General features: G+C 41.6%; 1 protein-coding gene across 1 annotated transcript in view; it reads left to right on the forward strand.

Annotated features, from left to right (window-relative positions):
* Positions 1-2045: 2045 nt before the first annotated feature.
* col28a1a (collagen, type XXVIII, alpha 1a) overlaps positions 2046-24807 on the forward strand; it is a gene marked incomplete at both ends in the record, with an annotated part of 41572 nt that continues 18810 nt past the window's right edge. Inside the window, 17 exons of the mRNA XM_083925081.1 lie at positions 2046-2172; positions 2959-3545; positions 4483-4542; positions 6087-6140; positions 6238-6282; positions 7551-7577; positions 9885-9929; positions 14421-14474; positions 14578-14646; positions 14733-14801; positions 17225-17293; positions 17600-17668; positions 17768-17836; positions 17942-18010; positions 19481-19549; positions 19634-19705; positions 22024-22092. Of these exons, the coding sequence (XP_083781207.1) occupies positions 2046-2172; positions 2959-3545; positions 4483-4542; positions 6087-6140; positions 6238-6282; positions 7551-7577; positions 9885-9929; positions 14421-14474; positions 14578-14646; positions 14733-14801; positions 17225-17293; positions 17600-17668; positions 17768-17836; positions 17942-18010; positions 19481-19549; positions 19634-19705; positions 22024-22092 (1623 nt within the window). The remainder of the gene's footprint in view (positions 2173-2958; positions 3546-4482; positions 4543-6086; positions 6141-6237; positions 6283-7550; positions 7578-9884; positions 9930-14420; positions 14475-14577; positions 14647-14732; positions 14802-17224; positions 17294-17599; positions 17669-17767; positions 17837-17941; positions 18011-19480; positions 19550-19633; positions 19706-22023; positions 22093-24807) is intronic.

Raw genomic sequence — 24807 nt, forward strand, 5'->3', positions numbered from 1 at the left:
CTTTGTGAAATGGAATGCTTCAGCACAGTAATCATTTTATCTTCTTGTTTTCAGAATTGTTGGAAGCCAGTTATCCCAATTCAAAATAAAATGCTATAATTGCCCAGCCTTAAAGTGTCATTCCAGCCCAAAAATCATCCCATGGTCTCTTAAGGCACTTACATACATCAAATAAGCCATCGAGACAGTTTTTCATGTGAAAACTATTAACGGAGAAATGTGGCAGAGTCGCTAACAGCTGAATGTGGCTATCACTGATTAGCTTGAAGGCATTAAAACGTCTTTTTTAACCACTAATACTGCTCAAAATAACAGCAAACCTCTGCAGCATCATGAGAAAAGTCCCTACACAGAAAACAAAGCACCAACAACGTAGTTAGTGAACCTGTAGTTTATTAAAAGAGTGTTTTAAAGACTTACCTACTGGCCCCTGTACCAGCTCCTCTCATAGTAAAGTCCATTCAAGTGGATTACCAAAGTCAATCCCAAAGGAAGGAGCCCATCGGTGCTTTGTTTTCTGTGTAGGGACTCTTCTCATGCTGCTGCAGAGGGTCGGTGTTATTTTCAGCAGCATTAGTGGTTAAAAAAGACGTTTTAATACGTTCACCGTACTGCCCTGAGCTAATCACTGTTAGCCACGTCCGGCTGTTAGCGACTCTACAGGATTTTTTCTGTTAATTGTTGTTCGTGTCGGAAATGTGTGTGGTTGTAACGTGTGCCCTGTCATCGGTGAGCTGCACGGTGAAAGGCTGTGCTGAGAGCAGCCCTGCTGCAGGTTGGACTCTGTGTGTCTGTGTGTGTGACAGCACAACTGCAGCCTGCTCTTCTCTGATGGATTAACCTCCAGCTCTTCTTTCATTAACACACAGGTACGTGGACGGGTCTCCTGCTGTATAAACCTTTGTCAAACTGTCATTTGTCATGCTACTGTGGAGACAGGCTGTTTTTAAAAAAAAAAAAAAAACACTTTGACTTTTATTATATGTTGAAATAGTTCAGCTGTAGTTAATATATCCAAAACTAATGACCAGTTCATGTGGTTGCTTTAGTTTGTGAGTTTATTATAGAGGTGTTTATAGATATTTTCTATATATAGAATTAAGGTAGATAAGATATCTTTTATAAGATAGATATCTGTGATATGATTCCGACCATTGTGTATGTTCTGGCTCAGGTTTAAGCCTTTATAAAACATGAAGAAATACAGACAATTAATACCATATAACCTCTCTTAATAGTTTATACACGAAAAAAAACTGTCTCGATGCCTTCTTTGATGTATTTAAGTGCTGAAAAAGACCATGGGAGGATTTTACGCCGGAATTACACTTTAAATATATAGTAGCTTCTTCAGTATCAGTATAATAACAAGCAGCATTGGAATGTAGCTGTTGTAATATTAGCAGCCTTAAAGTTGACCTCCATAAGATTTGAGATGTGTTGGAGTGGCCTCTTCAGCAGTAAGATGTAACTGCAGGTAAGCCTGTTCTTTCAGCCTCGATCTTGTCACATTTATGGTCACTGTGTGTGTTGACTATAGATATTAACTTAAAAGGCAATTAACTAGATGGAAATCTTACAGAGTACAACTTTAATGTCAGCATTTGTTGCAGTGGCAGCAGTAGATGTATCAGAAGTATTCATAATACCAACAGAGCATAGTGATGAAGTGCAGTAGTAATAGCAGGTAAAAGCAGCTGATGCAACAAAGGTAATATTGATAATGCCAGACAGCAGCTGAGGTGATAAAATGTGTGTGTGTGTGTGTGTGTGTGTGTGTGTGTGTGTGTGTGCGCGCGCGTGCGTGCGTGCGCGCGCGCGCGCGCGCGCACGTGTGTGTGTGTGTGCTGTTCAGGGAGCATATAGCTGTGTGTAAGTCTGCGGCTCCAGGCTTGTCTCCCTCTTGTGTCCATGAGGGAGTGGTTCTGAGTGTGAATTTAAATGATGCTGCATGGAAGATGTCAAAGAACTGATGCTCTCACATCGTTTACCGCTAATGCTGCTCTGATCTTCTCTCCAGTTCCCCACAGCAGCTGGACTGAACAATGACTATGCTGTGGCTCCTAAAGGTTTTGGTCCTTACCGTGGCCCTGTCAAGCCCAACCAGATGCCAAAACAGGAGGAGGAAAGGACAGAGAGATGATAACCAGGTCAATATGAATGAGGCCAAAAGTAAGTGTTTTAAACAGTTATGAAATGTATCAACGCTGTATATCACCATGTCCAGCCAAGGGTGCAGATTCATTGGGGAGGACACATATTAAGTGGGGTCTGGTGGTCCACCTGCAGAAAGTTTTGTGCTTCAAATACTTCATTTTCTGCATTGGGGAAACGTTAATGCACCAGTTTATGGGGACATGTCTTTATTTATGTAAAAAATATTTTATTACATCTATATAAAAATGTAATAAAATGACTCAAAGCAACCTTTTTGTCATATGACTTAATTCTCAATCTCTCCATCAGTGGCACTAATACTCTGTCCTAGTTGACAGACAAGGATTGGTTTTAAAGACTTACCTACTGGCCCCTGTACCAGCTCCTCTCATAGTAAAGTCCATTCAAGTGGATTACCAAAGTCGATCCAAGGAAGGAGCCCATTGGTGCTTTGTTTTCTGTGTAGGGACTCTTCTCATGCTGCTGCAGAGGTTTGCTGTTATTTTCAGCAGTATTAGTGGTTAAAATAGACGTTTGACGAATAGACGAATGCCTTCACCGTGCTGCCCCAATCAGTTTTAGCTGCATTCGGCTGTTAGCAACTGTTAGCGACTCACCGGGATTTCTCCGTTAATAGTTGTTACATGAAAAAAAATGTCTCAATGGCCTATTTGATGTGTGTCTGTGAGTGTGTTTGCTGAAAAAGACCCTGGAATGATTTTATGCCTGAATTTCACTTTAAGACTTCTCTGAATGGTTGCTATTAGAATGTAATCCTGCTGTGTTGTGGCCTCTGCCTAGCCCTGATCTGCCCAGTGGAGATCATGTTCATCGTGGACAGTTCAGAGAAAGCCAAATCACTGCTGTTTGAACGACAGAAGGACTTCATCCTGCGCTTCAGCACCAAGCTCATGCAGCTCCAGCCGGCCGGCTGGCGTCTACGTCTGCGCCTTGCTGCTCTGCAGTACAGCAGCATGGTGTCAGTGGAGCACAACTTCAGAGACTGGCAGGACCTGGACGTCTTCCAGAGCCGGGTGGCCTCCATGACCTTCATTGGCCACGGCACCTACTCCGCCTACGCCATCACCAACGCCACTAAGGTGTTCAGCCACGAGACGTCCTCCAGCAGCCTGAGGGTGGCGCTGTTGATGACAGACGGAACGGACCACCCACGCAGCCCCAGTGCTGTGACAGCTGCTGCTGAGGCCAAACAGCACAACATCAGGGTGTTCACCATCAGGCTGACAGGTCTGTCAAGGGACGGTCCCATGGGTGCAAGACTCAGATCCATCGCAAGCGCCCCCCCACAGCAGCATGTCCTCAGCCTCACCGACAGCCAGCTGGATGACAAACTCTTCAATGAACTGGTCAGTTGTGTCTGCGTTAGGGTTGCATCAGTGTTATTAGTCTTTAGAGCCCTATCAATATTGTCTGCACATATTGCCATATCAGTATATATTGGTATTTGAGTGTATGTTGTCTCATATACAATGATATGAAAGCGTTTTATATACCTCAAACAGAAGTTGGGGTAATTTTGAAATGGTGTTATTAGTTAGTTTTTACTTTAAATGATAGTGAACATACAGTTCTATTTAGCTGTTTATCACTGTTCCTTCCTAGAATTGTGTAATACATTGTATGTATAATGCATAATAGTGTTAAATAGTGATCTTTTTCGGCATCTACATACTTCAATAAGCCATTGAGGCAGTTTTTTTCATGTATGAACTATTAAGAGTCTTTTTAATGCCTTCACCGTACTGCCCCGAGCTAATCAGTGTTAGCCACGTCCAGCTGTTAGCGACTTTTCGGGATTTCTCCATTAATAGCTACACGGAAAAAACTGTCTCGATGACTTATTTGATGGGTGTAGGTGCCGCTAAAGACCATGGGATGATTTTGCGCTGGAATAACACACAAGATATATGATAATAACCCTTGAAAGTATGAAAACTTGTTGATTTTTGTAATGATTCTGCATGATTAGCCTACGAGTAACTGTCTGTCTGTTTTCTTTCAGAACACAGTTGTCGAGACTGGAGTAAGTATTATGAGGTGTTTACCTGATATCATCTCTGACTCAGGTGATCGTTTTCTGTATTGTAATTTAGAACAGAGTTGTTCTGTGATATTGTTCTTACAGGTGCATGAAACACATTCTAGAGGAAATAAACAGTAAAAACGCTTTCATAATGAGCCTCGACAAAAATAACAAAAAAGACGAGAAAGGAGGCCAGCATTTTCTAGCACCAAGGTTTTCACCTTATTACTGTTTTTGATTTGTATCTAAATCACATTATTGATCTTTTTCTTTATATTTAGTGCCCACAGCCAAAGACCTGTCTGTGTGAGAGGGGGGAGAGGGGTCACCCTGGAAGCCCGGTGAGTGTATTATAATGTGTTCATTTCAGTCACTCAACTAATATTTATGTCCTAACACTTTTCACATTTAGTTTCATTTCTTTAAATTATGTTAATATTTTAAACATATTTACTGTAATGTTTATTTGTACTGGCACAAGTATGTAACAATGCCTAAGCTAATCCACGGCCATCTGAAGAGTAGATGGGCCTATAAAAAGTATCAACAAGAGATGCGTGCATTTAAAACTCAAGACTCAGAACTCAACAAACACAAAATAATAGAATAAAGCACTATAAAACAAGAAGCTCCACATCATTGATGACTATGACTGCGACAAATCTGATCCCAAGACGCGTTTTCCTGTAACCGCACAACTTTGGTATCGTTTTGGTCGATCATCCACACACAGCCGGCATTATCGGAGCCTGAAAACTGCAGAAAACAGCACAAAAGTCTCCACTAACAGCAGACACATTTCTCTCCAGGATGGAGGAGGATTTGGAGAGAAACTCTCCAAATCCTCTGCTGTTCACATAAGATGTGCTGCTTCCTCCTGACTGGAGGGTGTGAGCATGTTTGCATCCAGCTGCAGGACAGACAGGTGTGGGGATGCTTCATGACAGTGGAGTTTTGCAAACATGTGTCATCTGTTGACGATTATGTTTTTTATGAGAGTGCTAAGGAAAACTTTATTGAAAATTTTCACCCGGTCTGCATATCACTCAGAAAGAAAATCCAATGCAAAAGACTGTGTTAATATTTTAATGTTAATTCAAATAATTAGTGCCCCTAATTTTTGTGGTTTTCACATCCACAGTAATTCTGAATACAGTGGCACTTTCGGTTACTGTCTTCAAATGACATTTACATACCGTTTAAACCTGAATGTCTGCACTAAATTCCATTGAAGAGCTTACTAGTTGTTGCTTTGCATCAAAGTGTTGCAGGTGGACAGACCAACTGGCCAGTCACACCATCCTTGAACAATAGCTTCTCCATTCACCCAGACAAAGTCAACTTTCTACACTTACTCATGAGAGTAGAGGAAATAAGTTGCTGTGCTGGCCTGATATCCAACAGACTTTACTTTTTTAATGGGACATCTGTACCAGTGTGCTGCCCAGCTATGGTAGTGTCTGCTGGCTTCTGGTTGACAGTCACTTCCTCTCAGAGCCCAGTAAGCCTCTCACATTGGCTTGTTATCCCTGGATAGTGGGGGATTGTCCCAGCTCCAGGTGCATTTGGCCCGCATTCAGAACACTACAGGGAAAAGATGTGAATGAGCAGGAAATGTTTCCCACAATGCAAGTGTAGCAGGTGGGGCAGGGGCCAGCTGAAAGGGCTGTTTTCACTGGTGGAGAGGCCCATAGTAAGAAACAAAAGTCAACGATGGAAGATTAAACATGAGTAAACACACTGACTGAGAAGAGCTGAGAACCTGCTGCCCTGAGGTGGAGGTTTATGTTGGACGGGGGTTACAGACAGGTCACACTGAGACCATACATACACAGTCCAAACTATAAAGGGGCCCAAATATTCTCATTCCTTTTCTTTCATCTAGGGGAAACCAGGCGAGCCGGGGTCTGACGGAGCTTCAGGTCCAAAAGGATCTCGTGTAAGTCCCTATTGTCTCCATAATCCCGCGCTGGTAACAGAAAGAATCCATGAAGTGTTGTTTGATGTGCTGTTTTGTCTGGGCTCGGTCACTGTAGGGGGAACCTGGTATTAATGGACGTCCAGGAATGGAGGGCCTTGAGGTAATCATCCAATATTTTTTTTATCCTTCTCTTGCCTGGGTCAAGCTGTATATCTGAGTAATCTTTTAGGATCTTTTATTAATGTTATACTGACCCTTCCTTTACAACGTCTTACCATTAAAATACTGTTCTGTTACATAATGCACTGTAAAAACAAAGCAAAAGTTGTTCTAAAGTATTTTACTTATTCTGACTCAGGTTTTAGGTTATGTCTCATGTATTAGTTATGTCCCAATACATTTTGGGAAATACACATATTCACTTTCTGTCCAAGAACAATATGAGACGATTACGAATAATATGTTGTCTATGCATTATTGCTGTGTTCCACTTGCCTCAGACGTCGGAGGTCAGAACTGTGAATTACCTAACATCCAAATTGAGCGCATTCCAGTAACAAGTCGGAAAACCACTCAGTTTAATGGGGCGAGGGGACTCTAGCCAGGTTAGCCATTGTTAGCAATACCAGTTGATGACAACACATTATGTGGTATTACGCCCACAGATAGACAGTCCTGTGACGAAAATGTGAATAAACAGTACAGCTTTAATACGATTGATGTGGAGAGCAGCCATGTTGGATTGTGAAGTTGGGGTTGCTGAGGTTCTCCCTACTTTCAGAGTCGGAAATCTGACTTCACTTCCAGTTAAAATTTCTAACTGGTAAATCAGAAATTCCAACTTCCCAGTTCAGCTGGAACGCACCATTAGTATAGGAGACAAGAGGCAATTAGCCTAGCTTAGCATAATGACTGGACACAATGGGGAAATAGTAAGTTAGGTGTTCAATATACACCTAGCACCTCTGTCAAACTACTCACAAATGGAAACTTAAATGTGCTGGAACTATTTATTCACAAGGTCACTGAGATAACAAGATGGTAAAAAGTTGGTACGTTTAACTGTTTTCACCCTAGAATTGGACTTTAGACAGCTGGTTTCCAACTGCTTCCAGTCTTTATGATAAGCTAGGCTAATCACATCCTAATAACGCACAGATACAGGGGATGTATAAGTGTAATAAGTGTATTTACTGAAATGTTACCTTATAATCATATAACTTTACCATTATGTGGATTGAATCATTTCATCATCATTATTTAATAAATAAATAAATATAAAACTATACTACAATTAGCAAAATATTCTTGGTTCATGGAACTCTGCTGCTCCCCATGACATTAGTAATCCTGTTTTGATGTTGCTTGGTTGACAGTTGACATTCAGTTGTCTGATATATATGATTTAATAAATGTCCCTCTCTATAGGGTCGACATGGCAGCAAAGGGGAAAAGGTATGTATTATTATTATTTTTGATATGTTTTTAAAACATAACTTTTATTCATGATGAATCACCGCTGCCAAATCCAGATAAACAAAAGGAAAACATTTTAAAGCTGACTAACTTAACTTTCTATGAAAAATCTTGTGATACAGACGACCTGTGAAAAAGTCATGTTACTATGTTTCCACCTGCTGCTCCCTGAGGGATCCTAAGGGCATCTGCTAGATTCCACTGCAAGCGACCTAAAACAACCAATCGGAGCAAACTGTGAAACTAGGCGGCACTGATCAAATATTTTAGCGTACTGTTTAGCCCTAAAATGACAGTGTTTGACCAAATTGATCCAAAACCAAGCCACGCCCCCCGGCTAAACCGTACACTAAAATGTCTTTCTGAAAAAACTTTAGGTGACAAATATGCAGGACAGCAACAGTGTTACTTGATCAGTAATATTTGATCTTCTGTCTCAACAAACAGTACAATTTTGGATCAATCTTCTTTGTTTTCTCAATATTCCCCACCATGATTCAATCCACTGGTTTGCTGCTCTATAGATGAAAACTTCAATCTCTTGCAAAATGATCTGTGATTCCTGCGCAAAAAGACAAGCGTGTTTTCGACAAGCCCGTCTTCTGTGCTTCTGTCAGCATGCAATCTATAGGGCTGGTAAGTCCCCCCCCCTGTAGACCCCGTGGGACCTCAGCTCTGGGAAAATTTACATTCATTTTCTTTTTTCTTTTTTCTGATCTTTTTTTTATGATTTTGACAATTTATTGTGAGATTGTTCAGTGAAAGGTTCTGGAAAAAGCGCAATGAGAATGACTACAGGTCGCCTGTGTGACATATGTACGTCTTCACGCTTTCCCTCCACTTCTCAACCCTGAGTGCTGCGGAACATGGCTGTCTCTCTGTCACATTTCACCGCCTTTGCTAAGCTTTGCTAAATTCACATACACATATCTCTTACCTGATCAGTTATATCCAGCAATTCCTAGTCTTACGGTCAGACAGTAATTGAAAGAAAGAACACCCGTTCTTGTTGGAATGTGGACATTGTGGCACAAGACACAATAACATCTTGATCTTTATCTTTGCAGAAGAAACAGCAGCAGCACTCAGGGTTTAGAAGTGGAGGGAAAGCGTGATGACGTGACATCACATAGGCGACATGAAATGTAGTCAATCTCATTACGCTCTTTCCAGAGCCTTTCACTGAACAATTTTAACATGAAAAATGATAATTTAATCCCGCAAATATCATGTGTGTAATCCAGGACAGATAATGACTGGGACCAGAAAAGAATTGTTCCATTTCAATAGACAACAGTGTAAATATTTCAGGAGCAGAGGTTCCATGGGGTCTCCTGGAAGCTGTATTACAGGGGTGGGCCTTACTTGTGTCTTAGGTACAACAGATCTTCTCTGTATTGCAATGTGTAACCATGGATACGCTTGCATCTGTCCATTACCAGCTATTTCAGTTTGCACCAATGCGTCCACCTCTTCCTAGTTCGGCACAATCTCTTCAAAGTCCTAACTCTTATCATCACACTGTCTTTAAAGAGAAAGCATTTCCTAGTTATTAAACTGATTTTGAAGTACAATTTCACCAATTCATCTACACCAGGCATTTTGTTTAGATTTTTTCCTTGACATTTCGCCTTATCTCGAAATGTTAAATTAAAAAACAAAATATTCCCCCACATTTTTTATCCCTGGCACTAATACTCTTCTGTAGTTAACTTCCTCTCTATCAAAGAGTGAGTTAAAACAATGGTGATTGATCACATGACCCACTAATGAAAGACCTTGTTGCCCTTTTTGCTGAGTATTCCAAACTGTGTGTCTGTGGAGACATTTCCCTCTCTAGATATAAATAATCCTCCATGTTAGTGACACTGCTGACAGCTGTTGGTCTGTCAGCCCAGATCACTAACGGTTATGCTGCCTTCACTTGTAATTAGAAATCAGGAACTTCCAACTTCTGTGTGTTGGTATGGATTTTAGAGGAAACATATAGGGGACAGACTGGGTGAATGTGCATCGATAAAGTTTACAAAAGAGCAAATAAAAAAGTAAACTCACATAGTTATGAAGTTATATGCCACACATACCATGAACGTGACAAGATTCAAAAATTTTAATTTTAGATTTAAATAATTTCCCCCTGGGATTATTAAAGTATTTCTGATTCTGATTCTGATGGAGGCTCTGAAAGAACCGGCTCGCCTGCAGTAACATCTTACTTCCACAGAGGCCGCTAGAAACAAATGACTTAGAACTACACTTACCTGTGTCTTGACTTGTATTTTCTAGGGAGAACAGGGCGAATGTGGTGCCCCCGGTAAAAAGGGAGAACAAGTAGGTCTCATCATTTATATATTTATTAAATAAACATTATGGATTTTCTGTGACCAAGACCTGTATGTAAATATAATGATTTTATACTGATGTCTTTCCTTAGGGTGCAGGAGGAGCTCCTGGCCCCAGAGGTCCCAGAGGAGAGCAGGTGAAGTTTTTAACCTTTTATCCCATTGACCAATATTCTTTGTACATATAAAATTGGCTGGGCAGTGCAGTGATTCAGTGATACATTATACACAGAGTCTCAGTTAATGGTTCCACATTACCAATTCACAGACTGTGAGTCTGTTTTGGTTACCAGTTATATAACAAATGCATGATGTTTCCCAAATCTGGATCCACATTCAGAGAGTACATGAGTTAGATTCAAATCATAAGTTTAAATGATTTATAATTGACAACAGGCATTCATATTCGTATTCATATCAGAATTAGGACAGACATCACAGCAGCTTGGCAAACCTTCACATGGAGGACGTTGAAGTGTAAGAATGGAAAGAGAAACCAAACAGGCGCCTGAAATGCAGCTCAGTCAAACCTCAGGGTGCACGCTGGAAACACCACGTTGCTTTTCAGCATCACGTCATTGTCTGACAGTGCTGTGAGTCCGGGCTGGTGTCATGCAGTATGTTGGTTAAATATTTTAATAGATATCAAATTCATTTAACAAACCGACTGAGCAGAAATGACATGATTAGTTCAATGTTTGGGGAAATACATCAAGACAGCCTGGCTCTATGAAAAAATGGAGTGCTCCAGGAATGAGTCCTAAAACCTGGATTCCATTTCCCTCGTATCGAAGTCAATGTTTTTTTATTATGTGTTTTTGATTAGATAGCTTCAGTTTTTAATGTTTTTTTCTGCAAAATAAAATACATCAGTGAATACCTCACTTTGAAGCTTATACGTGTCTTAAGAAAGGCGGTTGCTAACAAGCGGCCAAATGAGACTACAAACGCCATCACGCCGTACAGGAGAAGTCATTTGGACCTTACCTATGTTCCCTGGGTCCTATGTTCCCCGCTTTGCATGTGATTCACAGAAAGGGTCCTATCATCCCCTGTCTGTTATTTTTTCCACAATCAGTGCCGAAGTCCACAGCAAATAGGCCTCCGTAGACCCTAACACTACCCCCTAACCGTAACCCCTAACCCTAACAAAATGTTGAGGTAAATCAGCGGAGGCGCAGGCTTGTGCGACCAGGGAACATGGGGTCCTATGTTCCCTGGTCGTATAAGCCTGCGCCTAAACTAATTGCATAAGCCTATGCCTACGAGAGGGGGCCTTCATAGTTCCTTCATAGCCTGCTTCTGGGGATTGCATTTATGCTTCAAAAATCATAAAAGTGGTGTTTATTTTTCAAGATTACCTTACTGAACAAAACATGTAAACATACATTTTGTTCACCACAGAGTTTAAGATAAGATCAGATATTCCTTCATTAGTCCCACAAAGGGGACATTTCTTATTTACAGCAGCAAAGTGGATAGCACACATAAAAGAAGCATCAATAAGAAACAATTAATTGTAGAAAAAATATACAGTAGAAAAAAACATGAACAATAGAAACACAGGGAAATGTAAAAATATAAGAACAACAGGAACAATATATAGAGATTTTTTAAAGTATGTGTAAGTTTTTTTTCTGCAATATTCCAAAATCCAACAGAAAAAACCCACTGACTTTTTTCGAGGGAACCATGGTGACGTGACTTCAGGGTCAGCCAACAGAAATACATCATCCCTGCAGCATTCTGTACGCCTATCAACACCAAGGAAGTTCACTAATTAACACCTGTTTGTTTATTCCGTACACAGACAGAAATGTGCAAAAAAGTGTTTCAGTTCAGTTCAGAGTTTAGAGCTGGAATTATTTTTCCCAAACAACAGGCCCAGTGTGTGTGCGTGTGTGTGTCTGTCTATGTGTGTGTGTGCTCACACCGAAAATCTTGTCATCACAGTGAGGCTGCCAGGTTTCCAGCCATTGTGCCTGTACAGACTTTGTGAGACCAAAATCAAAAAACTGTGCTGACCGATCATAACTGCCGACGTGTGCTATAAGCAGTAGGGATGGGATCGATGAGATTTTATTGATCGTTGAATCAATCGGTCAATCACCTGGAGCCTGTTCTCACTGGAACACTGGACAGTGCAAGGCTAGTTATTTCCCCATGCGTCTAGTCCTTATGCTAAGCTAGGCTAACCACATCGTCCAGCTCTGTACTTAACAAATGGCAGACGTCTCTCTCTCTGAAAGAAAGTGACAAAGTGCAGTCATTTATCCTTTAAAGGGATGACCAACACATGTGTGGTTCATATTCATTAAAGTGATAGAATAGAACTGAATTTCAGACTGTTTATTAGAAGTGGTGTGTAGCCTTTCCGTGCCCATGGAACAGAGACTTGTTTTAAAAACTGAGGAGAACTCTGTGTCTGAGCCCTTTTTACTGAATGGGTGTGTGGTCAAATTGAAAGATTCCTGTGTCCCGCCACATCCGTGCTGAAACAATCAGTGCTGCAGTGAAAGCTACACACTCGGAGTCCATCTCGTGCTCTGCACTTGTGGAATGTGAGCTGTGGATTAGGTCTTATCCCCCTCCTAATGTAGCCTTTCCAAAGCGGGGAATCCAAGCTTGCACTGTTTGGTTGTAGTCTATGAGCAGACGTTGTCCCAAAGGATTAGGATTAAGGCACATGTTATCAATTCCCTCTCTTCTTAAATGCTTGTTGCCCCCTTCAGCATTGGTAGAACAACGGCAACCGTATTCAGAGTGCCATTAGGTTTTACATCTTTTGGCTCTCTCTTCAGTTCCCATGAAATGCGTCGACACACACTGTCAAAAGTGTATTCATAAACCTGGAATACTAAAGTATACACCATCAGAGCATCATGATCCAGCAGTCCTGCAACAGCTGGGAAAAATCTGGGTCCTTTATATCTTATATCACTTTCAAATGATCTCAATTTAAAGGACCAGCTGGTGTTTTTGCATGTTTTGGCCCATTTTCTATTTTCTATCTTACATTCCATTTTCCAAAGCATGCTTTCAATGGTAGCGACAGTCCAGTTTAGCCCCTAGGTAGAAGCAGATGATAAGGTGTTAGCGGTTCCACATCACTCAAGTCATTTTGTGATTGTTGTGACGGGTTTATCGTTCATTATTGGCCTTATCATCAAGAACTTGCTTTCTTACCACATAGCTACATTATTTAAGGAGTCTCCTTAAGTAAATAATAATAATAATAATACTAATAGATCCATTTTATATAGCGCTTTTCTCAGAACTCAAAGATGCTTTACAAATGAAAAAAATAGACAATCAAACAGGAAGCATGTTAAACAACACTGGCCGGAATTTTTCTTTTTTTTTTTACAGCTAAACTGTAACTAAAATATGTTTATGAAAACACTTTATGTGAGAAATATCCAGTACAGAAACAGAATCTTGATCCATATTTGATGAACGCTGCCTAGTTTCAGTTGGATCAGAGTTGATGAGCAGTTATTGACACTGTGTCAGAGAATCCTCTGCTCTGACTGGTTGTTGGTCAGGTGCGGTGGATCTAACAGAAGACATTTCTCACAGGTCATCTGTCTCATTGTGCTGTGAGGAGACAGTGACAGTTTCAGCAAATAGGAACAAAACTTGTGTTTTAGACAGAAATTTACCGTCTTCAGCTTTAATCAGCTCAATGTTTAAAACTCACTTACACTTTAACACTTTTACATAGTGAATAAAATATTACTATTCAATAGTAAATGACTACATCCATATTCATAACTTCTACTCTAAACTTTTTTACTACTCACATTCTTCCAGAGCAGAAGAAAAAAGTTAATCGGAAAATAAAGTGGTAAAACTGTAACCAAAAACCCTCTTTAATTCAAATGAATATAAGTGGTCAAACTCAATACTATTATATTTGCTTCAGTCAGGTAATCTATCACAGCACTGTGCTGCTATGTGGGTAATGTTTGGTAATGCATTTTGAGAGCTCTGATTGTTTTGTATTGGAACTTCAATCAACGCACACATGAGAAAAGACACTCCTACACTGCAGTCCCACTCCTCTCAAATTCCAGCAGAGGGCAGTCACTGCTCACCAGCTAGTGCCTATCTGTCATACATGCATCAGTTAAATGGTCAAGCTACAGTATAGTTGTGACTGTCTAAGGTGATTTTTAAAGAATGGAAAGTAATGTCTGTGTATCAGAGAACACACACACTTCCCAGAGGGTTGGCGAGAATGGGGACTGAAAAAGAAAAAATCAATCCCTGGCATTGTCAAGTTTTACAAATGTGCTAAATGTCTTTATTGGTATGTCTTAAAAGATACTAAGTATATCGACTAGCTCTTCATTAATTAGTTCTTTGTTAAAAATGGTGGTGTTTATTTTTGTTTTTTATGTCACATAATATTATATATAGAATCATATGTAATGTATTTACTTGTGCATTGTCCCTTCCTGTTTTGTTCCTGTCTCAGGGAGCCAGGGGAGGACCTGGAGACCCGGGTCCAGAGGGGACATCTGGATCTAAAGTAAGAACACTGGAAGTCAAGTTTCAAATATATCAAGTGAATCAGTTTGTACCCAGGTTGCAGATAAAGGCACGTTGGTAAGTGTCTTTTTCCCTCCCCTTAGGGGGGCCGAGGACTGAGGGGTGCCCCTGGACCTCCAGGAGACAACGGCATTGGCTTCCCTGGTCCCAAGGTAAATTTAGGTTTGGTTTCATATTTGTTTAAATAGGAAACATTTTCCTACTCGCCTATCTGTAATCTGTAAACTTTATGTTTAAGGGCGACAAGGGCAACCAAGGAAGACCAGGTCCACCTGGACCGATGGGTATGGGCGAACCAGGGACACTGGTGAGTACACAAAACCTAGTGGAACTACAGTAACAGCATTTACCTCCAAAAGGATGTCACTAATACCATCACCTCGTCCGTATGCTACTTTAAACACTGATATTTCAGGTATTGCCACATAATTTCCTGTCAGTATGCATTGGTGATTTATTTTTCCATTTTGGGACAGAGTCTTCCACCTCGTTACTCAGTGGCACAGTAGCAGGTGTGCTCATACATAGGGAGCATGTTAAGAACCATATTTTCAACCCTCAAAGTAAAGAGTCATGAATTTTTATTAACTACTATATATACACGTGACTTTAGATGTTCAATAAATGCACGTGAACAGCAATCTAATTATATCATCGGCCAGTTTATTTTACCTGTTCATAAATGCAACCAAATAACTTTATAAAAGCTTATTTATTTGTTGATGTTCTCAATCAAAAGCATATCCCTCCCCATCACCTTTAAAGTGTGAAACTCTGACGGCCACATTAGTGAATTAGTGAATTAAATTCAATTAAATTTTATTTACAGTGCCAAATCATAACAAAGGTCCAAAGGCCATCTCAAGACACTCTACATATAGAGTGGGTGACAGACAGACAGACAGACAGACAGATACAAAGACAGAATGAGTGATACAGACGGAGAGGAGAGAAGCTCAGAATATCACAGGAACAGTAGTTTCCCCCCAGCAGAATATTCCTATAGCAGCATAACTAAGGGCTGGTAAGCCCTAGCTGTAAGCTTTATCAAAAAGGAAAGTTTTAAGTTTACTCTTAAATATGGGAACAGTTTCTGCCTCCTGAATAACACTTGGGAGTTGGTTCCACAGGAGAGGAGCTTGGTAGCTGAAGGCTCTTCCTCCCATTCTACTTTTGCAGACTCTAGGAACAACAAGTAGCCCTGCATTCTCAGAGCGCAGCGATCTAGTCGGGTAATAAGGTACTATGAGCTCTTTAAGATACGACGGAGCCTGACCAATAAGAGCTTTGTAGGTAAGGAGAAGGATTTTAAATTCTATAATTACTTTTACAGATAGCCAGTACAAAGAAGCTAATACAGGAGAAATATGTTCTCTTTGATTTGTTTTAGTTAGTACACGAGCTGCAGCATTTTGGACCAACTGGAGACTCTTAACAGACTTATTGGAGCAGCCTGATAATAAGGAGTTGCAGTAGTCCAGCCTAGAAGTAACAAATGCATGGACTAGTTTTTCTGCATCTTTCTGAGACACAATGTTCCTAAATTTCGCAATATTACGCAGGTGAAAATATGCAGTCCTTGTCGTTAGTTTTATGTGAGAATCGAAGGTCATATCCTGATCAAAAATAACACCCAGATTCCTTACTGTGGTGCTGGAGGCCAACACAACATCATCCAGAGTAACAATATCTTCAGCTATTGAGTTCCGGAGGCCTTTGGATTTTAACATCAGAAAATTGCAGGTCATCCAGCTTTTTATTTCCTGAAAGCACATTTGAAGTTTATCTAACTGATCGGTTTCTTTTGTTTTGATCGACAAATACAATTGTGTATCATCTGCAGAACATCTGCTTCCCTATAACATTTCCTAAGGGAAAAATACAGTATATAAGGTGAATAGGATCAGTCCAAGGACAGAACCCTGTGGGACTCCGTGACTAACTTTAGTGTGCATGGAGGATTTGTCATTAACATGTACAAACTGAGATCCATCTGATAAATACAACTTAAACCAGCTTAATGCGGTTCCTTTAACGCCAATTAGTTGTTTCAGTCTCTGTAGCAGGATGCAATGGTCACTAGTGTCGAAGGCAGCACTAAGATCTAGTAAAACAAGCACAGAGAGAAGTCCTTTGTCTGAAGCTATTAGAAGGTCATTAGTTATTTTTACCAGTGTTGTCTCAGTGCTATGATTCATTCTAAATCCTGACTGGAAGTCCTCAAATAACTCATTATTATGTTAAAGGTCACCCAGCTGATTGGCGACTAATGTCTCGAGGATCTTAGAGAGAAAAGGAAGGTTAGATATAGGTCTATAGTTGGCTAGTACCTCTGGATCAAGACTGGGCTTTTTAAGAAGAGGTTTAATTACAGCTACTTTACACTAGCTTTGGAGTTTTTAGGGAACTAATTGTATTAGGCTAATGTTAGAGAACAGATTGTATCTGACTAATGTTAGTTAGCATCAGCCCCATAACATTACACACTCACCTGTAATGTCAACCCTGACAACACTGAACATTTTGAACATTTAATATTTAAACTGAAAACATAAAATGAACCCAGACAAGTCATTTGAGTCATCTTGTCTCAAGTCAAGTCAAGTCATGAGGGTACTTTCAAGCATCACTTCAAGTCCAAATCACCAAGTCTCAATTCCAGATCTCTGAAGAAATGTAATATGTTAATTCAGTATTAAATATTTACTACCCTTGTGCTGACATGTCTAGGGTCCAGCAGGGCCACCGGGGATGCAAGGATTGCCAGGGTTTTCTGGTGAGGGTCTTCCAGGGTCCAAGGTAAGTTCCAGCACAAGCTGCTTCACTCCAACTAGCATGTGTCATTTTAGTCTGCAATGTACAGCAATTAACATTTCCACAAACAACTACAATGTTTCTTATTAAATATGAGATGTGGCATATTAGTGCTTTAAAACCACCTGATCAGAATTGATGTGGGAGGTATTCAAATAGCCTTTGATTATTGAATCTGAAAATGTATCACTCCGATTGTAGTTGTATGATTCAAGTCGAAAGATGCCAAAATGATGTGTTATTTTTCTGGGCCCTCCTGTTGTCTTAACCCTCCCAGTGTGTTTCTTGCAGGGTGTCAGGGGGTATGAGGGTCCAAAGGGCAGCCGCGGACCTCCAGGAGTCGGGTACAAAGGTGACAAGGTATGATTAGCATTGTTGGAATTTCAGACAAAAATTAAGTAAAAACTTGTGCTGCTGTAAAGAATGACATTTCTGACCTCTCACCTGTCTGACCCTAAGGGAAACACAGGAGCCCAAGGGCTGCCGGGCTTGGTGGGCTTTCCAGGGGCAGGCATGCAAGGAGAAAAGGCAAGGAATGAACTTTTTAGGAATCCCCCAATTTATCCTATATTTGTCTAGCTAATCTACAGTCTATAATTCTTCAATTATATATTTAAATCCCTCTGGCTGTAGGGAGACCAAGGGCCAACTGGGCCTTCTGGTCCCAGAGGACCTCCAGGACTGGGTATAGTTGGACCAAAGGTTAGTAGCAGTAGATAGTTTACACTGTGGTGTTAATGTTATTTAAAGAAATGGTTAAAATGCTAAACAGACATACAGTACTTCATACATTTATATAACATTCATGAGTATAGTGTAATACATGATTTAAAAGTCCCCTCTGCTCAAAAAAGCGTTTTCCTTCTGTTTCTGTCCTCAAAAATGTCTGACATTGACTGTAGTGACTTGTATCTATAAAAGTTGTTTTTACATTCCTCTCCTGAAGTAGGGAATGTTTGTGCACTTCTCTGAAATTTGAGATTCAAACGAATCCCAGGCAGCTTTAATTGGTACGTCACTAATCCATAAACCAATCGCCTCTAATATGTGAAACACTATTCAACAGGGGACCAACTTCAACACAATACCGTTAAAGAAACGCGAAACCTCCAGCTCAGAGTGAATTGTCAGTACAGATAGAAAACACACTTCCATCATAGCTGTGAGCCACTGACACGTACAAGATAACAAACAACAGAAACTAATAAAAGAGGCTAACTACACCTAAGGTTCTGATACGTCTGCTAGTCCACCATTTTAGTGACAACAGACTCCTCATCTGAGTCTGGGTCTGACTGACACCAGGTTCAGGACACTGAAACTATAACGTAAATGCAGATTGCTAATGTTGTGTCGGTCAATCCCCCTAATTGGCTCCAGGAGTTGCACAAGCAGCGATGGGCGGGGTGAGGCCAGATGCAAAAAATCTCTTCTATGTTGGATAGTGGACGGAACAGGCTGGAATTGTCTTCAGTTCCATGTTCGACTGATGCAGTCTTTTCTACACTGTGGTCTGATTATACAGATCAGAAGGAAACAGTCATTTTAGGCCTTGCTGTCCTGCAGAGTGATCCTAACTTGGCGCTACTGTTAACTTCTGGCATTGATGTTGGTAGTCAGCTATTACTTTAACCGGCAGAATTTGTGTCGTGGCTGCTGGTACTGACTTGCTTACTCTAGGCCGGCTTTTTGTTGCTGCTAACATAGAAAGAGTTTCTGTGAGTCTACTTTGTGCTACTTTTTGTCTGCTCAGCTGGGCAACAATGCTGCAGCTGTTCAGATCATCCAATTGGATGTGCAGAGGGGGGAACGAGAGTGTTGATAAGCTGACGGCATGGGTCATACTGTAACCTATGGCTACAGGGTATCAGGTTACAATCCTAGGAAGTACTAACTTTTACCGTTAAAGTTAAGACACGTGAATTAACAAGTTCCGCCTTGGTTTGTTGTCATCCCAACAGATGGATGTGTGCATCATAGAATTTGGGTAATAGTTTAACCATGTTTTTCTACCGATTTCACACCTGGAGTATTTCACAATCTCCTTTCCCTCTGAGTCGTAATATCTTAAAATATGTGATTTACCTGACACCAACTATGCAGCACCAAAAGCATGTTTTCAGTTTTTGGTCATCTGATGTGACCAAGCCAGTGATTTGTGTTACTTTCCAGGGTGACCAGGGCTTTCCCGGAGAATCTGGACCTCAGGGAGAGAGGGGTGTCGGTGAACCAGGACCCAAGGTAAGACAACCAAACTCGCCTTAAATAAAGCATGTTCAATAAAATGCAGTGGGACCTTGCAGTTTATGGTTTGTGTTCACTCAGGGGGAGCCAGGGCCTGATGGGGCTGCTGGGATACCTGGCATACCTGGTGAGGATGGAGCTGTTGGGCCTAAGGTGAGTCTGTGACTGGAGGTCAAAGGGCGCATTTTGTGAAATGACTCTGGAATCTGAATTTAGCACAGTTCAGAAACTGAACATACCCAATTACATAACAGTTAAAGTAACAATCTTGATGATTTTCATTGGGTCATCATTTCATTCAAGCTAAATATCTATTGAATTTTGCTGACTTAAATCCATCTCTGTGACATGGCACTGTGTGTGGTGAGGTTAAAATGCCAGTGGCAACAATCATTTGATAATCTGCATAATCGCGGTGATAAATTAGCATCAGAGCTCTTGAAATATTTCATCATATACACATTGAGCTAATGTAACGTGGCAACACACAGTAACAAAGCTAGCTAACCCCTAAAGTCTCCTATAATAATAAACCAATATCTGTGGTGGATGTGATTTCATCAGCTTACATTACCTCCTCAAAAGTGTGGACGTGTGTTCCCAACTCTGTATGGCAGGCCATGAGAACCAATCAGGACCATTACTTTATATAAAGATGGACGATGTGTCTCCACGTCTCCAAGTCTGGTGATTTTGTCCCAGACTTGTTGCTGCACCAGAACATCCCCTAAAACCAATAAAACATAGCTTTACCTAACTTGTTATTAGAGTTAATGCTAATGAATAACTTTTTTATATAATCTAGGTAACTCTGTGGACTGCAACATTGATATGCATTACATATTGCATACTGCATATTGCATATTAATTAATAAAAAGTGTATTGTACGAAGCCATCGGAGGGCAAGTTTATTATCCCAAAATTTTTTTGGTCAAAAGCAACTGGACTTGGTTGTTTGTCTTGGAAGTCCAGTTGCTTTTGACTTAAATTTCTTTGGGGATAACGATGACCTGGACAAATGAGAACATTTACAGGCTTACTGCTCTGTTTATTATTTTCTTGTTATTGTGAAAATGTACGTATATCATTGTTTTAAGAAATAGGCCTGGCCAATTGGCTCACTAGCGGCCCCTTGAATCAGCCCAGACTCCACGATTGAGGTACATTTACAAAAACCGATAGGAATATAGAACTCTTCCGGACAATTAAAACAGTCTCTTGGAGCCATAATTTGATCGCGATTTTTCCACATTTGTCATACTTTAACGAACTCCTCCTAGAGTATCATCTAAAGAAATGTCTGATTGAACGATTTTTTTTTGTTCTGTGTCATCGTGGCATGGTGTCTAAGACACTGTAACTTGAGAATACATTGTCCAATCTGCACCAAATTTCTCATGAATGACAAGAGTCATGGCCTGAAGACACTTACATTTCTATATTGAATCACAGTGATATCTCCCCATATTGGCAGGATGAAAAATGACAAACATCATCCCATTTACATGAAATTTACATTGGGGGTTCTGCACTTCATGTATGGAAACATAAGGCATGTTTTGTGCATGTTGTGTAATGGCATTGCTGCCATTTTTTGCTTCTCGCGATGAAGAAGGAAGTTGTTCTAACTTCAACTTACATTGTCCAAACTGCACCACATTTACATGATGACAGTCCAGGCCTGAAGACAACCACATGCCAATAGTGACCAACAGCCACAGCGCCACCTACTGGCAACAGGAAGTCAGCCTGATATGATAAACTTCATTCAATTCAAATCAAATTTTTAGTGTGCGTTCCACAGCTGATACAGAGCAACACAAAGCGTGTTCAGTACACGCTCTCTAGCACCACACATGGGACACGGGAAACGTGCAAGAGTTGCAATAGATAGCCTGGCAGTTGCGAAGGCCCATTCATCGCCGCTTGCGGCTTTAATTTACTTTTGTTTCTGTGTAATATGACTTCAACAAGGCAAGTTGTGTAGCTACATTTTCACAGATAAGATGATAAGAACTACCCTATAAAACAGAAACCATTTTTGGTAAAAATGTATATGTTTCGGACCTGTGCCAGCCACCAGAGTGAAATCCAGCTGGCAAGCCATCCACCTTCATATACAATCTATGCTCAGGACCAAGACTTTAACTTGTGTTTACTATAGCCACAAATAACAGTTGGAAATGGAAATATATAAAGAAGTGGCCACATATAAGTTGGTGACATCATTATGCTCTAGTAGGAGTAAAACTAAAATGATCCCTCTTTGCATTATGTCCCACCTCAGCATATACATCTAGAAAGTAAATGAATGGTTAAAGAGTAACCACAACTAAGCCGAAAATCTTGCTCCAGTTACAATGTGAATGTTGCCTAGACTCTGCCTACACTCACAAGCATCACTAACTAGCTTGGGATTCACTTGAAAATGTTTAATGCTCTGATGCAGTTTGATCTTTTTGCTCCATAGGGAGAGATGGGGTTTCCAGGTCTGCGAGGCCTAGAGGGAGCACCAGGGAAAGGCATCCCTGGAGAAAAGGTAATCCATAATTAGCCATGGTGCAGTTGCTGCCCAGGCATAACACTTACAGTATTGCAGAGGATATCCTGATCCTCATTCAAGATTCAAGATTCAAGATTCAAGAAGCTTTATTTATCCCGAGGGAAATTATTGTGCAACAGTTTCGATACAAAGGAGGAAAAGGATCAGAGTAACAATAAGCATAAACATAAATCAAATCAAAATAAAGCTAACGTCAGATAAATCAAGCAATGAACCAAGTGTGACAGAGTGCAACAGACGTTGTGGTTAAGCGTAGGTATATACAATATACAACAATACGCAGCGTGCAGTTTAGCAGCAGATTGAAATAAAATAAGTACAAACTAAATAAGTGAGAAGGAGCGATAAGTTATAAGTGTTAAAAATGTTAAAAATGTAGCAGCATGTCCTACAGAACTAAGTGACAGTATGGCACAGTGGAGTGTAGCAGCATTTCGTACTTAAGTCAGTTACAGTAAACCACAGTGAAATGTAGCAGCATGTCCTAAAGCACAGTAAGTGTATCAGCAGATAGTTACAGTAAACCATTAATAAATAAATAAAGTGATGTAGTGGTCGTATAAAGTGACAGTGTCGTATAGCAGCATTACTTACTGAAGTAAGTGACAGTACAACTGAATAAAGTACAACTGAATAAAGTGATGCAGTGATGGTATAAAGTGACAAAGTGACATTTTCAGGATACAGTGTCTCCACTGTTCCTTACCTGACCGGGGGGAGATGAATTCTAAAGTTTGATGGCCGCCGGAAGAAAAGACTTCCTCCGGCGTTCAGTGTTACACCGGGGGAGTATGAGTCTATGGCTGAATGTGCTTCTGCTGGAGGTCAGCAGCTGGTGGAGAGGGTGAGAGTTATTGTCCAGGATGCTGTGCAGTTTAGACAGCATTCTCCTCTCAGACACCGCCACCAAAGAGTCCAGTTTGACCCCCAGGACGGAGCCAGCCTTCCTGATGATCTTACTGATCCTCTTTGCGTCTGCTGCCCTCAGTCTGCTGCCCCAGCACACAACAGCAAAGAAGATGGCACTGGCTACCACTGACTGGTAGAACATCCTCAGCATGGTGTTACAAACATTGAATGACCGGAGCCTCCTCAGGAAATAGAGACGACTCTGGCCCTTCTTGTATACAGCCTCAGTGTTCTTGGAAAAGTCCAGTTTGTTGTCCAGGTATACTCCAAGATATTTGTAATCCTGGACAACATCCACAGTCAGTCCGTTGATGGAGATGGGTGTGGGGGCAGATTTACTCCTGCGGAAATCCACCACTAGCTCCTTTGTCTTGGTGGCGTTTAGAATCAGGTGATTAGCTGCACACCAGTCGACAAAGGAGTCCACAACGCCCCTGTACTCCTCCTCCTTCCCCTCACTGACACAGCCAACAATTGCAGAATCGTCGGCAAACTTCTGCAGGTGGCAGGACTCAGAGAGGAACTGAAAGTCTGAGGTGTACAGGGTGAACAGAAATGGGGAAAGAACAGTACCCTGTGGAGCTCCAGTGCTGCAGACCACGGTGTCAGACACTCCGTCCTGCAGTCTGACATACTGTGGTCGACCCGTCAAGTAATCCGTAATCCAGGAAACCAGGGGAGGGTCCACCTGCATCGCCGTCAGCTTCCGTCCCAGCAGAGCAGGCCGGATGGTGTTGAACGCACTTGAGAAGTCCATGAACAAGATTCTCACTGTGGTCCCCGCTCTGTCCAGGTGGGCGCAGGCACGGTTGAGCAGGAAGATGATAGCATCCTCCACTCCTAGTCTCGGCTGGTAGGCAAACTGTAGAGGGTCCAGTGATGAGCTGACCAGGGGCCGAAGAAGTGAAAGAACCAGCCTCTCCAGGGACTTCATCAGGTGCGACGTCAGCGCCACCGGTCTGTAGTCTTCTGAGGTGCTGGGACGCACCTTCTTTGGTAATGGTACCAGGCAGGATGTCTTCCACAGCGCAGGGACCTTCTCGAGACTCAGGCTGAGGTTGTAGATGTACTGCAGGACTCCACACAGCTGGATCGCACAAGTTTTGAGGACCCTCGGGCGGACACCGTCGGGACCCGCTGCCTTGCCTGGGCGTAGTCTGCACAGCTCCTTCCTCACCTGCTCTGCAGTGAAGGTCTGTCTGCTGTGTGTGTTGGTGGGGGTGGAGAGAGGTGATGGCGGGGGGGAGGGGACAGGTAGGGCAAAATCAGGAAGGAATTGAGGGGGAGGTGTCAGCAGGGTTGGAGGTTTGGAGGTGGGTGGTTGTAGAGGAGCCGTGGGGAGGTGGTCCAGAGCCCTTTCATCAAATCTGTTGAAGAACAGATTTAGCTCATTGGCACGTTCAGTACCACCTCCTACCGTCTGGCTACCAGATGGTTTGTAGCCAGTGATGCTCCTCATGCCGCTCCACACGTCCTTTAAGTTGTTCTGCTGGAGTTTGTGCTCCAGCTTCCTCCTGTAGGTGTCTTTGCCCTGTTGGATCCTCTCCTTCAGCTCCCTCTGGACCTGCCTCATCTGCTCTCTGTCCCCCTCTCTGAAGGCCCTCTTCTTCGCATTCAGCAGGACCTTGATGTCTCTGGTGACCCACGGCTTGTTATTTGGGAAACAGAGTACAGTCTCTGTAGGAACAACGCTGTCCACACAGAAATTGATGTACCCTGTTATGCAGTCCGTGAGATCATCAAGGTCCTCCCCATGTGAATTACAGAGCAAATCCCAGTCTG

The sequence above is a fragment of the Echiichthys vipera genome (genome assembly GCF_963691815.1).
Source record: "Echiichthys vipera genome assembly, chromosome: 13".
NCBI lineage: Eukaryota > Metazoa > Chordata > Actinopteri > Perciformes > Trachinidae > Echiichthys > Echiichthys vipera.